Below are 17,469 nucleotides of genomic sequence, written 5' to 3'. Positions count from 1 at the left end.
CCTCTCTTGAGAACTGTGTAATGCTGGGAAAAGTGGAAAGAAAAAGAAGATGACCAGCAGCAAGGTGGATTGACTTAATTACAACTACAATTAATTACAAGATGGGTGTACCTTTGGAAGCTTGAAAACCAGGTTGAACACAGATCATCCTGGAGAAAATCTTTGGGGGCTGCTAAATGTCAACACCGACTTGATAATTCCTTAAAATCTCAAGATGGGTCAATAATGTATAACAAGTATGATAATAGCAAGGCTGGTCACATTTAGGACTCCTTAAGGACTAATTGAAGTCTTGGAGCTTGTACTTAAAACTTGTCTTTGTATTAGTGGCATAGGATATAAACTCTGATATGAAAAGCACTGTTCTTCTGATTCTTAAATAATTAGAGCTATCAGATCTGAGCTGTCGAAATCCAGATGACCAATCAATGGCAGGAAAGAGTTAGGGCAAGATAGTAGTCATATGGATTTCTGAAGTCCAGGTCTAATAGATCTATAATAATCTAATGATATTGGTATCAAGTAACAGATCCTGGGAGGCTGAAGAATGCTGATATAAAGCATGCTACCTGAGATATTTTTAAAAAATCTTTGTTTTCAAGAACATGAAAGAATCGTTTTCATTTTCATTTTACTTCATTTCTATCTTATTAATAGGAAATAGTTCTAATAGGAAATAAGGGAATTCAAATTCCCATTTTAAAAATAGAAATAAGTTACAGTTTGGCATACTTATTAAATAAGTCTGTCACATTTCCTTTTTTATTATAGTTTAGTGCTGTTTCTTTTTTAAAAAGTGGTAAATATTAATCTTGGCAATGTACAATCTTGAGGTCACAGCATTGGACTTGAACTGTGTAAGTATTTTTTAAAACACTTCCAGTCCTTATCATCATTTTCAACTGTGGCAAGAGTTGTAGCTCATGCATTTGAAGGAATAAACAACAGAAAGATTTAACCTCATGGAAAACAGGAAAAAAAACTTTCAAATGTTTTCAGGAAATCGAAAGACTGGAGAACAAATTAAATCACAGCCCAGAAAGATGGCAGTCACTGTGGGAAAGAGTCAAAGTAAATGTGAAAGAAGATTCAAGGAAAGACAATGTAAGTATTTTGACAAGAATCTTCATTCTTTCTGCAAGGGCTAAAAATAGTCGTCTCAAAATTCCACTTATATGTAGCACTATTAAATTATTGAATATAGCAGTGTATGAATTTTGTACTCTTAACATACTTATATGTATGTATATACATCTATGTATGTATGTATGTATGTATAGTATATGTCTACTCAGAAACGTTACTGGATTCACATTTGATGCCAGAATGGAATAATAATGATTATCCTGCCAGATAATGCGCCTGACAGTAGTTCTGCATCCCACCAGCAACAGTATGCATCTTAATTTTTAAAAAAAGTTTTTAGCTTTTTAAAAACTAAATGATGTGATAGTTAGTGGCTGATGCAATAAACCCAGGTTAAACCATGAAACATGGTCTTGACCTAGACTTATACAAATGGCTCCCCTCAGTACAAGGACCTGACAGACTGTGAAGTCCTTTGGGGTAAGGCAAAGAAATTTGCAGGGAGACGGGGGAAGTAGCCCTGCTTGAGGCATGTGGAGGGCTGCAGTAAAGAGAAACATGGGGGGGAAAGTACATGAGCAGCCTTCCATTTTCATGAGTCCAAACCATTGTGACTAAGAATATACACTATAAATGCAAAGGAATCAATGTATACTATCAGTCGCATAAAATAAAAAAATTGGTTAATGAATAGTACAGTAATGGCACATTTCTTATGTCCAGCACCCTGAAAGATAATCAGAGTCATCTCTTACATGTGAGATTGCATTTCGGGCTTTAACCACCATTTCTATGCAGATGTTTTTCTTTTTTGACCTTTGATTTATCCAGTTCCCTCAGTATGGGATAAATCACTTTCATAAAGGCTAACCATGCTCACCAATCAGTGAAGACCAGGTTGCTTCCTCATCTACATTTGTCTGTTTGTGGGTACAGAACTGGGATTTTGTTTACCACTTGGTTTTCTTTTTAGTTTTCAAAAACTTCCGTAACTACCTCTTTTTCTTATGTACCTACTATATACATACATACTCCGCATGCAGAGATTATGCAAAGACAGGGAAGAACTAAGAAATAGTAAACTAAAGAAATTACAGACCTGAGATAAGGAAAAATAAAAAATAATTCTTGCAAATCATTCTAGCTTCCATCATATCCATACTCCAATTCATACACCTCATTTTAAAACTTCTCCCTTCTCTTTTTGACAGTGTTTATCATATATTTGTTTATATTTGTGATTCAGTTCTCATTCATTCTCATTAAATGACCAAACCACCTCAATGTACTTATTTTCTACTGGTCATTCGTTTTAGTATTCATCTACATTCATTCAGCACCCATTCATTCTTGATCCAAACTCTTCTTGTTTCCCCCCACACATTCTTAAGTGTCCTATTCCCACTGCTTTCAATTTGCTTTATGCTAACCTTCACTTTCATGTCACAAAGCAGGCAAAGCATGCTCTTAAATGCAGCCATTATCACTTCTTCTGCCAAACCAAATACTGCCCACTCTCTTCCAGCATTTACATGTTTAAAAATTTATTAGTCCATTTCCTCCATCCTCAGTAAACGTTCTGCTAAAGTACCCAAATTCATTTACTTGTTATAGTTTTCATAATGAATGTAAATATGGTGGAAATGGAGTAGCTTGGTCTTCCATAGATAATTATTCATATCTATACTCCTTGTTGCATCATACAGTCTATCTAACATTGCCTGCAAATCATTTGGATTCTCGGCCAACAACATGGCATTATCTGCACAAAAATGTACACATATATTCATGTCCCAAACCAACCCATCTCAGCTATCACCAATCCTTATACATTTATTCCTCCATATATTAAAGAACCGAGGGAACATCACACATCCTCCTTTGCTGAAGGGCAAAATTCTGTCTCTGCACTTCCTGCCTGGCATAAAGCCCCACTGCACTTTCCATACCTTGTTCATTGTCACTTCTTGTGCCCTTTTACTCAACACATTAACAAATAACTCCCTTTCCCCATAGTTTTTGCTTCCACCCTTGTTACCCGTCCCTTTGTATAGGGGAACAATAATTGCTTTCTTCCAGCCATCAGGCACAAATGTGGTCTTTACACACATTAAACAAATTACACTACCACTCATTTTTTCTTGGACATTAATATTTATAGCTCATTTCAGTTCCACTGTTGATGTATCACTAAATACAAATCTCTAAAGTACTCCTTCCACCTTCTCTTACTTCAGTTTCATCCCAAGTAACTGCATCTCTTTTTGTTTAAATCCCACTCATCTGCAGGAAGCTCCTTGTTTAGCCCTCTTCATCTACTTCCAAAACAAAGTGAGTTTTTTCCTCATCAAAACAGCTCTCCATTTTCTGTGCTTCTTTTAATCTTAACTATTTGGGGGGGGGGATTTACTACATACTTTGCAACTATCTTTTTTATTTTTATTCTATTTCAAGCAGTTTCAACATCTTCTTTCCTTTCATTCACTTTCTATTCATTATGTTGGAACATTGATCTGTCTTCAAATGCTTTCCACACTGGACTGGAAGTTTCTCTTTCTGAAGTTGTTTTACTTTCATCCCCATGTCTTTCATTTTCCTTTTATTCCATGTCCATTTTTTCCCAGGCTCCACTCTTGACATAACCAAATAGAGGTCTATCCCACACTTCATCACTCTTGAATCCTTCATTAAATATTTTATTCTTTCATCTTAAACAATCAAATCAGTCATGCTTTTTGTTGGATTCTCTTTCCATGTGTAAGCATTAATTTTTGCTTAAATCACATATTCAAAACAAAGAAACCTTTATGTAAGCAGATACCAAAATGTCATGTACTTACTCAGAATGTTGCACAACTTTTCTTAAAACTCATCCCTGCTTTTTTCATTCGCACCATTCACTTGGAGCATAACACACAACTATCACCAACATATGACTTCCTACTTTCATATGCACTCCCAACATCTTAGATAAATCACAAATTCATATTTTCTGACATAAATTTTAACCATTTCATTCATAATTAGACCTACGTCTTCATTCCCCAGCATGTATTCATTGATTCTATTCCACCCTTCTTCAGATCTTTTGGGTCCTTTCTTTCTTTCTTTCTTTCTTTCTTTCTTTCTTTCTTTCTTTCTTTCTTTCTTTCTTTCTTTCTTTCTTTCTTTCTTAGTTTGATAGAAACAGTATCTATTCAGGCTATTTTAATGTATTAGCATTCGTTTGAATCACATTGCAGTGTTCTAGCTAATCAAAGCTAATTGCTAGAAACAAGAGATTTATACCAAAAATACATTTCCACAAACATTGAATAAGTTCTAAATTATTTTTACACTTCCTTTAAAGTATTTTTTTTATTTAGATCATTTTTTTTAATTTTGGAAAATTTACATGCTAGATATAGTACCACTTTTCTATTGCAAGAAATCAAGTATAGCAATTCATCTTTCAAAGTGTTTAATTCAACCTCTGGATTTCTGTCATGAGGTCTGGAGAGATGTAAGCCATCACTGAAAAGGAACCAGAGTGTTTCTGTTTGGATCCTTGGCTAACCCACTTGATATGTTTTTCAGCCCCTTACAATGTCATGTTATCTGTTAAAGCATCAGAGACATCCTTCTGGCTCTTCAGCAATAATGTCTGTCAACCTGCACTCTTGTCAGAAGAGGTCTATATTACATCTACCAGACAGTGGCTTGGGCGAAGAACGAAACAGCAACATTTCACCTTCCAATGGTGTGGAAAGGAGAGTTACAACACTGTACAATCAGTTCACATCAAAAAATGATGAAAATAGGTAATTTGAATTATCAGACTATAACAACAAGTCTGGTTTTCTTAAAACATTTGCAAAATTGTTATATCTGCTTTATTTTCATTTTCTTTCAAATGGATTTTGGGAACTGTTGACTCACAAAAAAAAATACTTTATTAAAACTCTCTCTTTTTTTTTTTCAGTTGCAGCTTAATCCAGAATGGTAATCTGGTTATTTATAAGCCAGATATATTACAGTGAAAAATAGTGATAGTGCCCTCCAGATGGGTTGGCTTTTGTCTGTGCTGTCTAGGAATTCTGGGGGCACATATAATATCAAGCTAATTAAGAGAAGAAAATGCCACAGGACACCATTGTACAAAAAAGTATTCAGTGTTCCACAGACATATTTAACCGCCCAGAGTCTCCTGATGGGAGGAGATGGGTGGGGACAAATTGGATAGATAGATAGATAGATAGATAGATAGATAGATAGATAGATAGATAGATAGATAGATAGAACAGTGTGATGTAATAATCAAAGGAAGGGCTCTCAAAATTTAAATGAACCTTAAGAGTTAAGTTAATCTTAAACACATTCATCTTAATCCAAACATTCAAAAGAATGTGAGACTTTCAGTCGAGATCATCTTTCATTTGTCTGAATACAGGGGTAAATTCATATTCATCAGTTAAGAAAACTTTCTGGGAATTATACCAAGATAAACAAAGGAGTCAGAATACCATCTGAAACCCCAATCCTTATACTTGTCAAAATTGTTACTATGACTCAATTGCATCAAATCTGATTTACTCCAATTTATAGAGCAATCAGACAGAATACCAAATTTATGAATTAATGAATTACACATATAGGATTACACATATATAGCTGGTCAATTTACATATCACCTGCACATAACAGAATCTTATACCATACTGTTATACCCACCCTCCATTATAATTCCAGTAATATTTTTAGACTGTGTAATTATACAAGCAAGAAGTTTTAAAGTCCAATTAAATAGATAGAAGAAAAGCATTGATCTCCCATGATTTAGGAGTAAACCAGATCAATCAAAAATATAAATTTTTGCAGCAACCCCAAATGCGTCCAAACTCGCTTTCAGGATTATAAACATGGAGTCCTTAAAATAGTAAGGGCAAGAATAATGGTTTAAAAATCTGGTATCGTCAGAAGCTTGATGATGCTGTATAAATCCAGCCTGAGCTGTGTATGCAAAAGTCAGAAGAACATGCTATAATCTTTAGGCCAAAGTAATGTTAAAATTTTAGCATCCACAAATTAATAAACACAATTTCTTACTGGTAATCAGCATTTAAGGTCAGGGCATTTAATGTCATCTCTTCCAAAAAGGCTATCACACTTCACCGGCTCCTCACTTCTGCTAGCTCCCGCCAATGGCAACCTGTGCCTATGACTTGTGCACTCACCAAGCCTCCACATTGGAGGAGGAACTTTTTAAAAACCAAACAATGTCACACAATGTCAAAACACTTCACACATCCTGCTAAGGATTCTTGAAACAGCTACTTCAAGCTGGAAATGTTTCAAGCTTTAAACATTTTACACAACTTTACAGTGACTGTGTTGATACGTTAAAACAGATATATTGATGATGAGGTAATGGATATAACTTTAGTAGTGAATTAATAGGAAAGTTTACTCGTGCATATTCTTCTAATTGTTTTAAGTTCTGTCCTATGAATTTAACTGAATTAACAGTAATCATTAATACATCAATGTTTTTATGACATTCAGTTGCTTAAAATAAGATGCATATATATTTCTTTTTCTTCTAGATCTTTTGAAGGTACCCTTTACAAAAGAGGAGCTTTGCTGAAGGGTTGGAAACCACGTTGGTTTGTGCTAGATGTTACAAAACACCAGGTAAAGTGTGGTAATGGTCTGTAATATAGGTGTGCAACCTGTGAACTAGGGTCTTTGTACAGCTCTTCAAGGAGAGCAGGGCATAGAACCCCTGAAGTAGCTGTCACCCACCAATTTTCTGCGTCTGAGACTGACTTTCTTTCTTTCCTTCTTTCTCTCTCCCCCCCTCCCCATATCATAAGGATGAGGGGATATGTATTGCTCTAAGTTTATTTTAATTTATGTTATTATTTCATTGTATTTTTGCATCATTTTTTCAACCATCAGACTTTCAAGACTCTGTTGTTGCTTTAAATAAAACTTACTTTTAAATATTTAGGATTATTAAGTAGGTACTATGAGTATTAGGGCTGTGCATGCTTCAGAAATGATTCTGAGAAAGTACTTCAAATTTCACACGAGCACAGTACTTCTATGCTGTTCGTTTTTTTTCTCAAGCTGCCATGTGGAAAAAAGGTGCTAAACTTCCTTGTAAATTTAATCTTAAAACTATTACATTAATATTGGGCATTAATAATGAAATAGTACTTTTGAATGCTAATTTTTAATCAAACAGTATTAACAAATTATTTATTATCTTACAGTGATGCTTATTTTTAAAATATTAATAGATGAAGATTACATTGTACATTTTCTCATGAGCATTCCAATTATCCATCATTTGGATTTTTTTTTCTTTGCTATCTTTAAGGACGAATTATGAACGGATTTATAATTTTAAGTATTCTTATTAAGGCATTTTATTAACTAACTAACCCTTTCAAAATTGTTCAGAGGCTATGATCCAGAACACCCCTGTACAACAGCATCCCATTTAACTTAATTTTTGTCTTCCCCTTCTTTATATTTGCTATATAAACTCTTTTATGCAGAGGTGAGTTGACTTTTTAGGAAATTAAAAATTGTCCACAACATTTAATTTGAGATTACAGTAAATTGCAGCTACTCAACGTACCATTATTCAGATGTTTGAAAATAAATACAATAATGGCAGACTTTGATATTACTATGCTGGTTGCTGCTCTTTGCTTAACATTTACTGTTCCTTTTTTCTTTTTTTTTATCCTAGCTAAGATACTACGATTCTATGGAAGATCCTTGTTGTAAGGGCCACATTGAGCTTGCAGAAGTAGAAAGTGTAATACCTGCTTCAGCAACTCTTGGTGCCCCAAAGCATGCTAGTGATAAAGCTTTCTTTGATGTAAGTAGATCAGCTCCAGACTTCTGTCTGCTTTATACTAATAACAAAAAATTGTACTCATAATCTGTGCTCATAATAATATGTGCAGAGATACAACTCCCTAATTTTTCTCAGCCAGTATTAACCACAGTGGACATTTGCGAGAATTTTTCTGGGAGTGGGGGTGAGCTGCAGTATAGGATGTGATTGTAATTTGCACATAGAGTGTACACCACTACAACACCTCTCCATTGTCCTTCTATACTGTATGTGGTGCTAGATATTTTAAGTAACACCCCCTTTAATGTCATTTGATTTGCCAAAGGTAGGGCCCCATGTTCTAGAATAGGAATATTGGAAGCTGTCTTACATTAAATCACATACTTGTCCATCTAGCCCAGTATTGTCTCTACTGACTGGCAGAGGTTTGCAGTTTCAGATTGAAGTCTTTCTCAGCCCTTCCCAGATTGACTAAGGATTTAACCTGGGAATGATCCAGGCAAAGCAGATGCTGTACCACAAACTTCAGTCCTGCTCTTCATTCACTAGACAATGGCAATAGAATCTGTGTAGAATGTTTCTTACAATAAGGACATGGAGAAATAGATACACTTAGCCAGGGTTCAGTACTCCCTTTTCTTTCATGCTGATGATCAGCCATTTTTTCTTTCAGCCTTTTCACATTTATTTTGCCTTAGGGCTCTTGGAGCTGTACACTTTTTCCTGGAACTGTCAGTTTTATGTCTGGTTACATATTTAATTGAACAACATATATATGTTCTGAATAATGTCAAATAATAAATCTGCCATTTCTAGTTGTTTTGGAAGCATGGTAGGACTGCCCAAATAGATGCGCCAAAACTTGAGAAATGGATCTACTACTATTTTTTCAGTGGGTAACTCTGGGATCTAGATATTATCTATCTGCCAGTGCTTAACATCCTGCAGAAAACTGTGCAAAATAGTGCTTGATATTGGTTGGACTAGATGAAGAAAAACAAATTAATGCTTAACACATATTAGACATAGGTGCTCTTGAGCAGTCAAAAGGCAGATAAAAGAATTACTAACCACCACTTTGGAATTAAGCAGCACTTTGGAGGAAAAGGTGGGATTGAAACAATATATTGGAAATCAATATATCATTCCTCTCCCTGGCTTTCTTCAACTGTGAAATTCCACTTAACCTGGTTGGTAGCACATCCCTAGGCTCTGCTATCTAGGTAATGCATATTAGACTCCATTATCAAAGAGAATGTTCTTCAGTACAGGAAAGGACAGTAATTTCTAAGGAACCAGATTGCCTCAGCATTAAAGGCTGCTTGAAGAGAGGAGAATCCCAGCCTAAGTATTTAAAGAAAAGATTATATGCAGCCTTAACATTGTATGTGCCTACCTCAAAAGTCCCACCAGTCCTCAGTAAATTGTTTCATAATGTTATTTGTGACTACCTTCTCCCAAGAATAGCTGCCTGTGCAAAAGGAATGGCAGACTCCAGGTCCCTTCACCAAAACAATGTCACCGTGTAAGACCCAGGAGGTGGGACTCCACCATGCCCCTGCCCTTTAAGACAACCTGCCCCTGGTATTTGGTTGGCCCTGACCCTGCAGGACATTAGAAAGGCAGTTAAGACCTGGCTCTCTTCCCAAATGCCTGGGAAAAGCATAAGTAGAGTTCTTAGTTGGTGAACCAGAGTATGTATTTATTCCTGATTGTCATGTAATTATTTTAGCTTTGCTTTAGTGATATGCATGTTTTTTCTTTTGTAATTTTGTTTAATGATTTTGTACGCCACCCCAAGTCATGTTTGAATTGGGCAGCCATATAAATAGAAAAATCAGTTTCAAATCCCTCACCGAATTGCCCTAAAACGTAAAATGCATCAGAAGCCTAGACACCTACCACACCTGCCCCCCGGATATCATAATGCTATATTGCCTTGCAGGGGTTGCATAACTTGAAATCTCACAGCCACCACCTTAATTTTTGCAACATACTGTAAACCGCCCAGAGTCCCTCCTTGAGGGGGAGATGGGCGGTGATAAATTGGATAGATAAATAAGTAAGTAAGTAAGTAAGTAAGTAAATAACATGCATGTAACATATATAGATTTTAAGTGGGATCTTTCAGCTTTGGTGATACTATTGTAGTGATCACAGACAAGTACAAAATCCACAAATATTAAACTCATTGAATAGATAAAATGTATGATCAGACAATGAATGTGTAAGGGTCCAATTCTCTCCTTGCAGCAGGTGAGTCTGTTATCAGACACTATCTCTCTCCTGGGAATAGTAGAAGAAAATGTCTGATGCATGGAACAAAGTTCAGCAGAAAGTCTTGATTTGTTTGCAGGTCCTCATTGCAAACTTCCCATGCATTTACAGACATGCTTCTCTTTTCCAAATGGTAGACTTTTGGAGTTCCTGAGAACAGCAGAGAGCAACATTGCTGCTGCAAAGACTGTAATGACAATAGGATTCATGAAGTATGGAAATCAAGTATGTTCCAAAATTAACATTGGTTTTATCTTTTAATTTTAATTGTGCAGCTGAAGACAAGTAAACGAGTGTATAATTTTTGTGCGCAAGATGCACAGAGTGCCTACCAGTGGATGGACCGGATACAGAGTTGCATTTCAGATGCATAATACGGAATTTATTTTTGCTATCAACATCGTTAAAAAAAAAAAAGACAAATCTGTTGGTATGCCTGAATAACTCTGCTTCCGAGAAGAATTGTTTATTGCAGTTCAAGCCGCCTTATATTTCAGCCACAGTATTCAGAACATATTTCTTTCAGTTGATAATTTATATAATGACTTTCTCCATATGGAAGACACTATCTAACCTCATTGCCCAGAAAATCTTATCTTCAACACAATTCCATGCTAGGTGATCCCAGTAGGATGGCTTTTTTCTAAACATAGGAATGAATAATCCAAGAGAATAATTCTGAACACTTGTTTTTTTAAACAATCCTTTATTTATCCTTAATCTTCTTAGCTTCCTATTTTAGAAAAAGGGATTCATATTCAGGCTAGGAATGTTTTCTGAGAAAGAGGTTATTTAAACCTTCAAACCCTGGCGACCAATAAAAAGGCACACTCAAGGCACCATAATTTAAAAAAAACCTTTCTTTTCTGCCACTTGCTTTCTGAACATTCTGTTTTTAGAAATATCTTGCCATTTTTCTACTAGTTAATTCAAGAATACTTTGTATTCTCTTTAACTGAGGCAGTAGATCAATGGAAACCAAGATCAGACCTTGGGAAGAGAAAATTCTAAGAAATACAAAAGTTGTATATTAACTTATGTGCTGTTCTGCTCATTGTAAAAAGAAGAAAAATGCACTAAACAAAACAAACACTTGCACTGAAATCTTTGAAAACAGGCATTTTGAAGGAGAGAAGTAAATTATTTATAGCAAAATGCTAGCAAGGTAACAGCAATTTAAGATAATGATATGTACATAATTTGGCTTGATGTGATGTAATTTGATACTTTACATGTTTTTGCACATAAATTGGAAGAATGTTTTTAGATTTTTTAACATTTGCCAATGTGTTTGTTCATCTTAAAAATCTCTGACAATTTTTTTTACAAACCAAAATAAATAAAAACTTTTCTTGCTGCAACACAGTGACTTTGAGTGTAACAACCCTAGAAAGATAGTATGTTTTGTTTAAAAAGCTAATATGTTAAAATCAAATTAATGTGTTGTTTGTTTTATACTTGCCAGTATTTTCTAGGGTTTAGTGACGTCACTTGTAAGTTAATGGCTGAGTTCACATGTAATGCTAAGTCAAAGTTTAATGGAATAAGGACATCTCACAGAGAACCTTGGACTGATGAACAAATCCCTTCCTTTGGTGGTTTGGGAGCTTTTGGATTAAATTCAGTTCTAAGATCTGAATCTGGACAGTGATTAATCTTCACTAAGGTTGGTTGCAACAAGCCATTAGTTTTTGAAACAGCTTATTTTTTTTACTAACCAGAGTTAAGATTAACCACAGTTTATTATTATAAACTTTAAATTATGATCTATCAAAACTAAATCAAGAGCTGTCAGTGTACTTCTCTTGCTTATGTTAGAGGAGGAAAAGAAAAGGGGAGCACAAATGTCCAAAGCTTTCTGCAGCTCCTCCTTCTAACATTAAACCATGGTTTAGCATTATGTGCAAATCAGGCCAGTATTGACTAAACAAACTGACTTCATTTATAGGATTTCAGTTTCTGGAATTGTTTACCTTTTTTAAAAAACCACTATTTTCCCTATTTTTCTAATAAATAGTGAACATAGATTTCACAATACATGAAATAGGAAATATTTCTTTTTTAAATATATTTGGATTTCCAAACTAAAACAAAGAAATGAAGGATTTTTCTAGCATTTTCAGCTGATAAATTACCACCTGTGAAAAAATGGTGTTTGCACATTCATGTACTTTTCTTTGTATATGAAGTACTTTTCTATGTGCTTTGTATAATAATGACTGTGTTTGTTTTAAAGTTGTTAAAATATACACTACTCATAGAGTTCTAACTAGGAATTTTAATTATTTTATGTATGTTCCATAACTAGCATTTGTTAACTAACTTGTAATGAAGATCCTTCATATGAAAACATTCCTTCTTTACCCAGTGGAGTAGTTAATACCATACCTTTAACTGTATAATTGTATCCCAAGTTATCCTGTAATAAAATTCATATTTTTGTACAGACAAATGCCATTTGCATGTGAAAAACTGTTCTTTGCTCTATTTTTTCATTGTTAAACTCAACACATTCCATGAATATCACAGACTGGCCATATCAGTTATCTGCCTAGAAAAGTTAAGCTATGTATTTCATTCTGTGTTGACTGAATAAATAAAAATTGTACGAAACATAAACATGGCTACAATATACAAATAATATAATAGCAGCTGATTATTCACGTGTTATTGGAACTGTCATAGGAAAACTCATACACCTGACTGTAGCTTGTCCTTGGGAAGAAAAATAAGCAAACCTTTTCTCATGGGGAAGAACTCATGGACTCTGTCTGGAAATAGACTCCTCTTGCCACTGCAGTGTCTGCAAATTAAATATGATACGCATATTAAATTGAAATATCAGTAAAGACATTGTATGGTAAGAGCATAGCTGTGCTAACTGGTTATTATGGAATTACTAGTCAGTTGTATAATTCACAGTTTCTAGCCAGATGAGCACACGCAACTTACTGGTTTTCTCTTAATAAATAAGTTACTCTCTTACAGCAAAGGCAGTAGCTGTTTTGTGACTGTTTTCCAGCTTCTCCTATGTTATATATGGCCACGACAGCCAGTCTGGGGAAGCAATTTTAGAATTTTCCAGTTCTTAGGTCCCATCCCGCCCCCCGCCCCTTTTTTTTTCTTTTTTTGCAGAAAGACACTGATATTCGTAGGACCAAGAGTTACTTTTAAACCAAAGGCCTCCTTGCATAACGAGTTCCTTAATATCTGTTTCAAGTGGTCATGAATTGTCCGGCCAGTGCAAAGCAATGTGATGAGTTGAGTTCAGCTCATATCCAGGCAGAGGTGAGAAGGGGATGAAAGAGAGCCTGCGTGGTGAGGGAGGGGAATTCTTCCTTGTCGACAGCCATTGCATCTGGTCCACCTCATGGACTTCTCCCTCAAGTTCAGCAGGATGAGCACTGCAATTCCCAAATCAAGAAACCTGTTGCAGCTGATACCAAAAGCAAGCTGATCTATTACCAGCAGCTAAAACCTGTGAAGGCAAGGAGTCGTTTTGGGTTATATACAATTTTTGGTGGTGGAAGTGCTATCTGCATAATATTTTTAAGTAAATGTTGTTTTGTTAATGATGACTGGGAGGATTTTTTCATTTCGTGAAAAGCCCCATGCAGCACAGTGAGTATAATCTGGACTATTTACTGCATCAAATTACTTTGGACGGTTGAGTAATATTTTCAGCAAAAATAGCATATGGTACATGGTATGAAAAGAAGCAAAAGAATCTGATGAATAGATGGCACATTTAAACATTTCCAAGCAGCTAGAAGTCTCAGTTAAAGCTGCTGATTCCTGAAATAGTAGGAAGCAAATGTGAAGCAAAGGAAAAGAGAGGTATTTCTGAAATTTGCTGGAAATTAGGTTGCCAATATATTTAAAAGAATGCAGCTAAACAAGGCAGAGAGAGAGACATTATGGGACCTGTAAAAGTTTGCAGAATGTGTATTGAAAAGAAAAGACATTTGAGAAATACAAGCTCTATAAAAATGTTTGTTTTAAGAATTATTTTTTGGAAGAATTCCTCACAGATTTTGGGCAGAACACTGTATCTCAAATAGCAGATCAGTAACAGGAATCAGATTTCCAGAAAGTTCAAAAAAGAAAAATAATTTTAGAACTTTATTTGATGTCAAAGGAGTGTGCAAGAGTAAATATTAATGATCAATTAAAATGGATTGTTTCTGTTTTCAGTTTTATAATAGCACAGTCGAGAGTTCATCACCAGCATGAAAACAAGTCAGAGCTGGATCTCATAAAATAGAACATAAGAGAACAAATGCAAGCAACAAGGCAACTGAAAACCAATGTGTGGAAATTTCTGATTATATGGATAAAATATCAGGTCATCTGTGCCATCAGAAAAGTCCAATTATTTTTAAAAAGAGGGCTAAATTAAAAAAAAAAGGACTGAATGCTGACTTGAAAAATGGTGACAGAATCTACTGAAGATAATTGAGAGGAGCAAGCTCAAAACAAAAATAGTATATTAGTCATCATAGAAAAAAATAGAAACTTAATACTGTGTTTACATCCGAAAGAATGTAATAAACGTGTACAAATACAACATTTCCCATTGGCCACAAAATAGGATATATTTAGTGAGTGCTGGTGCAAACTTTTTCAGTTGTGGATGCATCTTTAGGATCTGGCAGGTTCTGCTACATGAACAAAGTTCAACTGTCTATTTTTAATGCTTTATTTGGAATAAGTTTTCTTAGACTCCCATTTGGGCTAAAATCAACCTCCAATTTTCTGTATGGAACCATATACAATAAATACTGATAATAGTCTGGGGTGGATTACATTAAAGGTATTAAAAGTTATACAGGGAAACTGAATTGAATTTTAACACAGAGAAACTCAATTTAAGATTTAAATCACCTATGAAGGATGAAGGTATCAAACCTAATCTGCAAGAAGTCTTCTGGGTCTTCCAACCTGGGGCCTCCTGCCCCCTTGGATAATGGTTTGGTTGATCTCACTGCCATTTATCTTGTAGGGGTACCTCACCTAGCTCCAGAGTATAAGAGAAAGAGTGCTCTCACACCCTACTATCAGTCTGGTGACTGAAAAGGTAAAAAAAATGCTACAGTGCCATCTCCTGGCCATATAACCTCAAGGTTTATGACCAAAAGTATCAGCCCTTTTTCTTCCTTAAGAGGTAAACCAATCTCACAGGGGAGAATCACAATTAAACTTCATTTTAAAAAAAATCATAGAAAAATTCTTTTTAGCTTTAAGTATTAAACTGCCCACAAAGATATATTACAGAGCTGTTCTGATCTGGGGATCCAGCAAATGCAAATGAATTGGAACCCACACCCAAAGGATTCAATGAAATATATAGTAAATATAAAAAAACCTAGCGGAACACAAAATAACACTGATAAAGGAGATAAAGAGATAAAATTCACACATACCCTCAAAGTTTGGTTTGACAGTAAAATGCATTGCCCATAAATTGTGCAAAGGAATAAAAATAATTCCACCATGCAGAGAACACATTTCAACATAATTTCTAGCCAGACAGTTACCTATTTCTACCCAAGTAACACCCTTGATTCAGATTTTCCTTCTTACTCAACTTAGCTTGACTCCTTTTGTATTTTTCAGAAAGTTCCAAACTTTAATCTGAGACTGAAGGCAATTATCTGAGCTTTCTCATCTCTACCATGGCACATCACCTTTTGCTTGGACCCCAGAATTATCCCTTCAGCTCTTAAAAGGACAACCCTTGTCTTACTAAGAGGAGAGACAAGTGATTGAGGGAATCTCCTGAAAATACTGTATGTGCCAAAACCTTTGCCTGCCAGCAGCCAGCTTTCCCATTCATATAATGTCTGATATTTAGACTCACAGCAAAGCTGCAGTATTGTGAATACTGACTGGCTGTGCACCATGCATGAGATGGTAACTCAAATAAGCAAGAATATCGAAATCTAGCAGAATACACTGATACATTTAGAGTTCCTCTTTAAAAATATTCAGTGAACTGGAGACGCCAACATGAACAAGGCGTTTGCAAATTAAAAGTGTTCATTGAAACATCTCCACTTCTTCAGGGTTCTACCAGCCACATACCAACCAGTTGCCCATAAATGCTTTCAAACAGGCCATGGGAGGAAACATTCTTGCAAACTTAAGGTGATCATGAAGATGGTTGCATTCAGCAGCTATTGAAGAAGGCACTACATAAAGCTTGGAGGACTATCTCAGGGGTAGGCAAGTGTTTTGTGGCCAAGGGTCCCAATTAACATTTTTGAGAGGCTGGGAACAGACATATTACCTACAGGCCTGAGACTTTTTTTTCCAGAGCATTGGGGGGCTTGTTTTAGGACTTACGCTATAATTTTCATCTATTTCCCAGCTCAACCGAAAGGAAATTATGCAATCTGTCTTCAGAATCATTGTCAACAGAGGATGCCAAGGCTACAAAAAAAAAGTTTGAAGGCTGCATATAACCCTCCCCAGGACCAGCTAATATAACTCCCAGATCGTAGACTTTTGTTTTTATCTTTAAGGGATGGGATTTGAAATTTAATATAAGCCAGGGAAGACCTGGAGATAGTGGAGATTTTGTTAAGCTGACGAAACTGTTGGTGCTAATGAACTGGACAAGGTCTTGCTCATGTCAGTATGACAAAACAGTTATTAATTTCAGCTTAACCACCCCCCACTCCTCAAAGTTATTAAGAGTACCATGGACAATAGGCTAAATCATTGTCTTCCTGCTCCATGCTATCCACTGTTGGCAGAGCTCTCAGTGATATCTCTGTTAAAAGATCACTGACCATACTGTAGGTGCATTTATACGCAATCCATTATAGCAGCCTTTACACTTAGTAATTCTTACTCTAATTTTATCAATACACACTAAAGCCTAGCACCCCTTTTCATTTTCTGAAAGGAAAGGAAGACAGTTCACCCATAAATAAGCTGTACACATTTATATTATACCACAGACAGTATCCATGTACTTTATTGCTTCTAGCAATATGAACTTTGCAAAGTGGTTTTTATTTCCACATTTATTACATTGGTTTCCAAATGTGGGGCAACAACAAAAGAGGATAAAGTCCATCACATCAGGGACAGATTTCTTCCTTAGGCTGAACAGCTCAATTCTTTTCCTTGTAAACCCATAATTTCCATAGCATATTACATTTGTAGCATGCAGTTCATAATCCAGTACTACCAACTATAGCTGTAATTTACAACTGGTTATGTTTTACCTAAGCAGCTCTACAAATCCC

General features: G+C 35.5%; 1 protein-coding gene across 2 annotated transcripts in view; it reads left to right on the top strand.

Annotated features, from left to right (window-relative positions):
• The window catches only part of SBF2 (SET binding factor 2), a 266,379-nt gene extending 253,547 nt beyond the window's left edge, over positions 1-12,832 (top strand). For both annotated transcript variants that reach the window (XM_063289456.1, XM_063289454.1), the window contains 5 exons: positions 1,000-1,104; positions 4,693-4,886; positions 6,669-6,756; positions 7,826-7,957; positions 10,489-12,832. In XM_063289456.1, coding sequence (XP_063145526.1) covers positions 1,000-1,104; positions 4,693-4,886; positions 6,669-6,756; positions 7,826-7,957; positions 10,489-10,587 — 618 coding nt within the window. In that variant the 3' untranslated portion in view covers positions 10,588-12,832. The remainder of the gene's footprint in view (positions 1-999; positions 1,105-4,692; positions 4,887-6,668; positions 6,757-7,825; positions 7,958-10,488) is intronic.
• Positions 12,833-17,469: the final 4,637 nt, after the last annotated feature.

The sequence above is a fragment of the Candoia aspera genome, chromosome 1, assembly GCF_035149785.1.
Source record: "Candoia aspera isolate rCanAsp1 chromosome 1, rCanAsp1.hap2, whole genome shotgun sequence".
Lineage (NCBI taxonomy): Eukaryota > Metazoa > Chordata > Lepidosauria > Squamata > Boidae > Candoia > Candoia aspera.
This window is presented reverse-complemented; position numbering and strand designations above follow the sequence as displayed.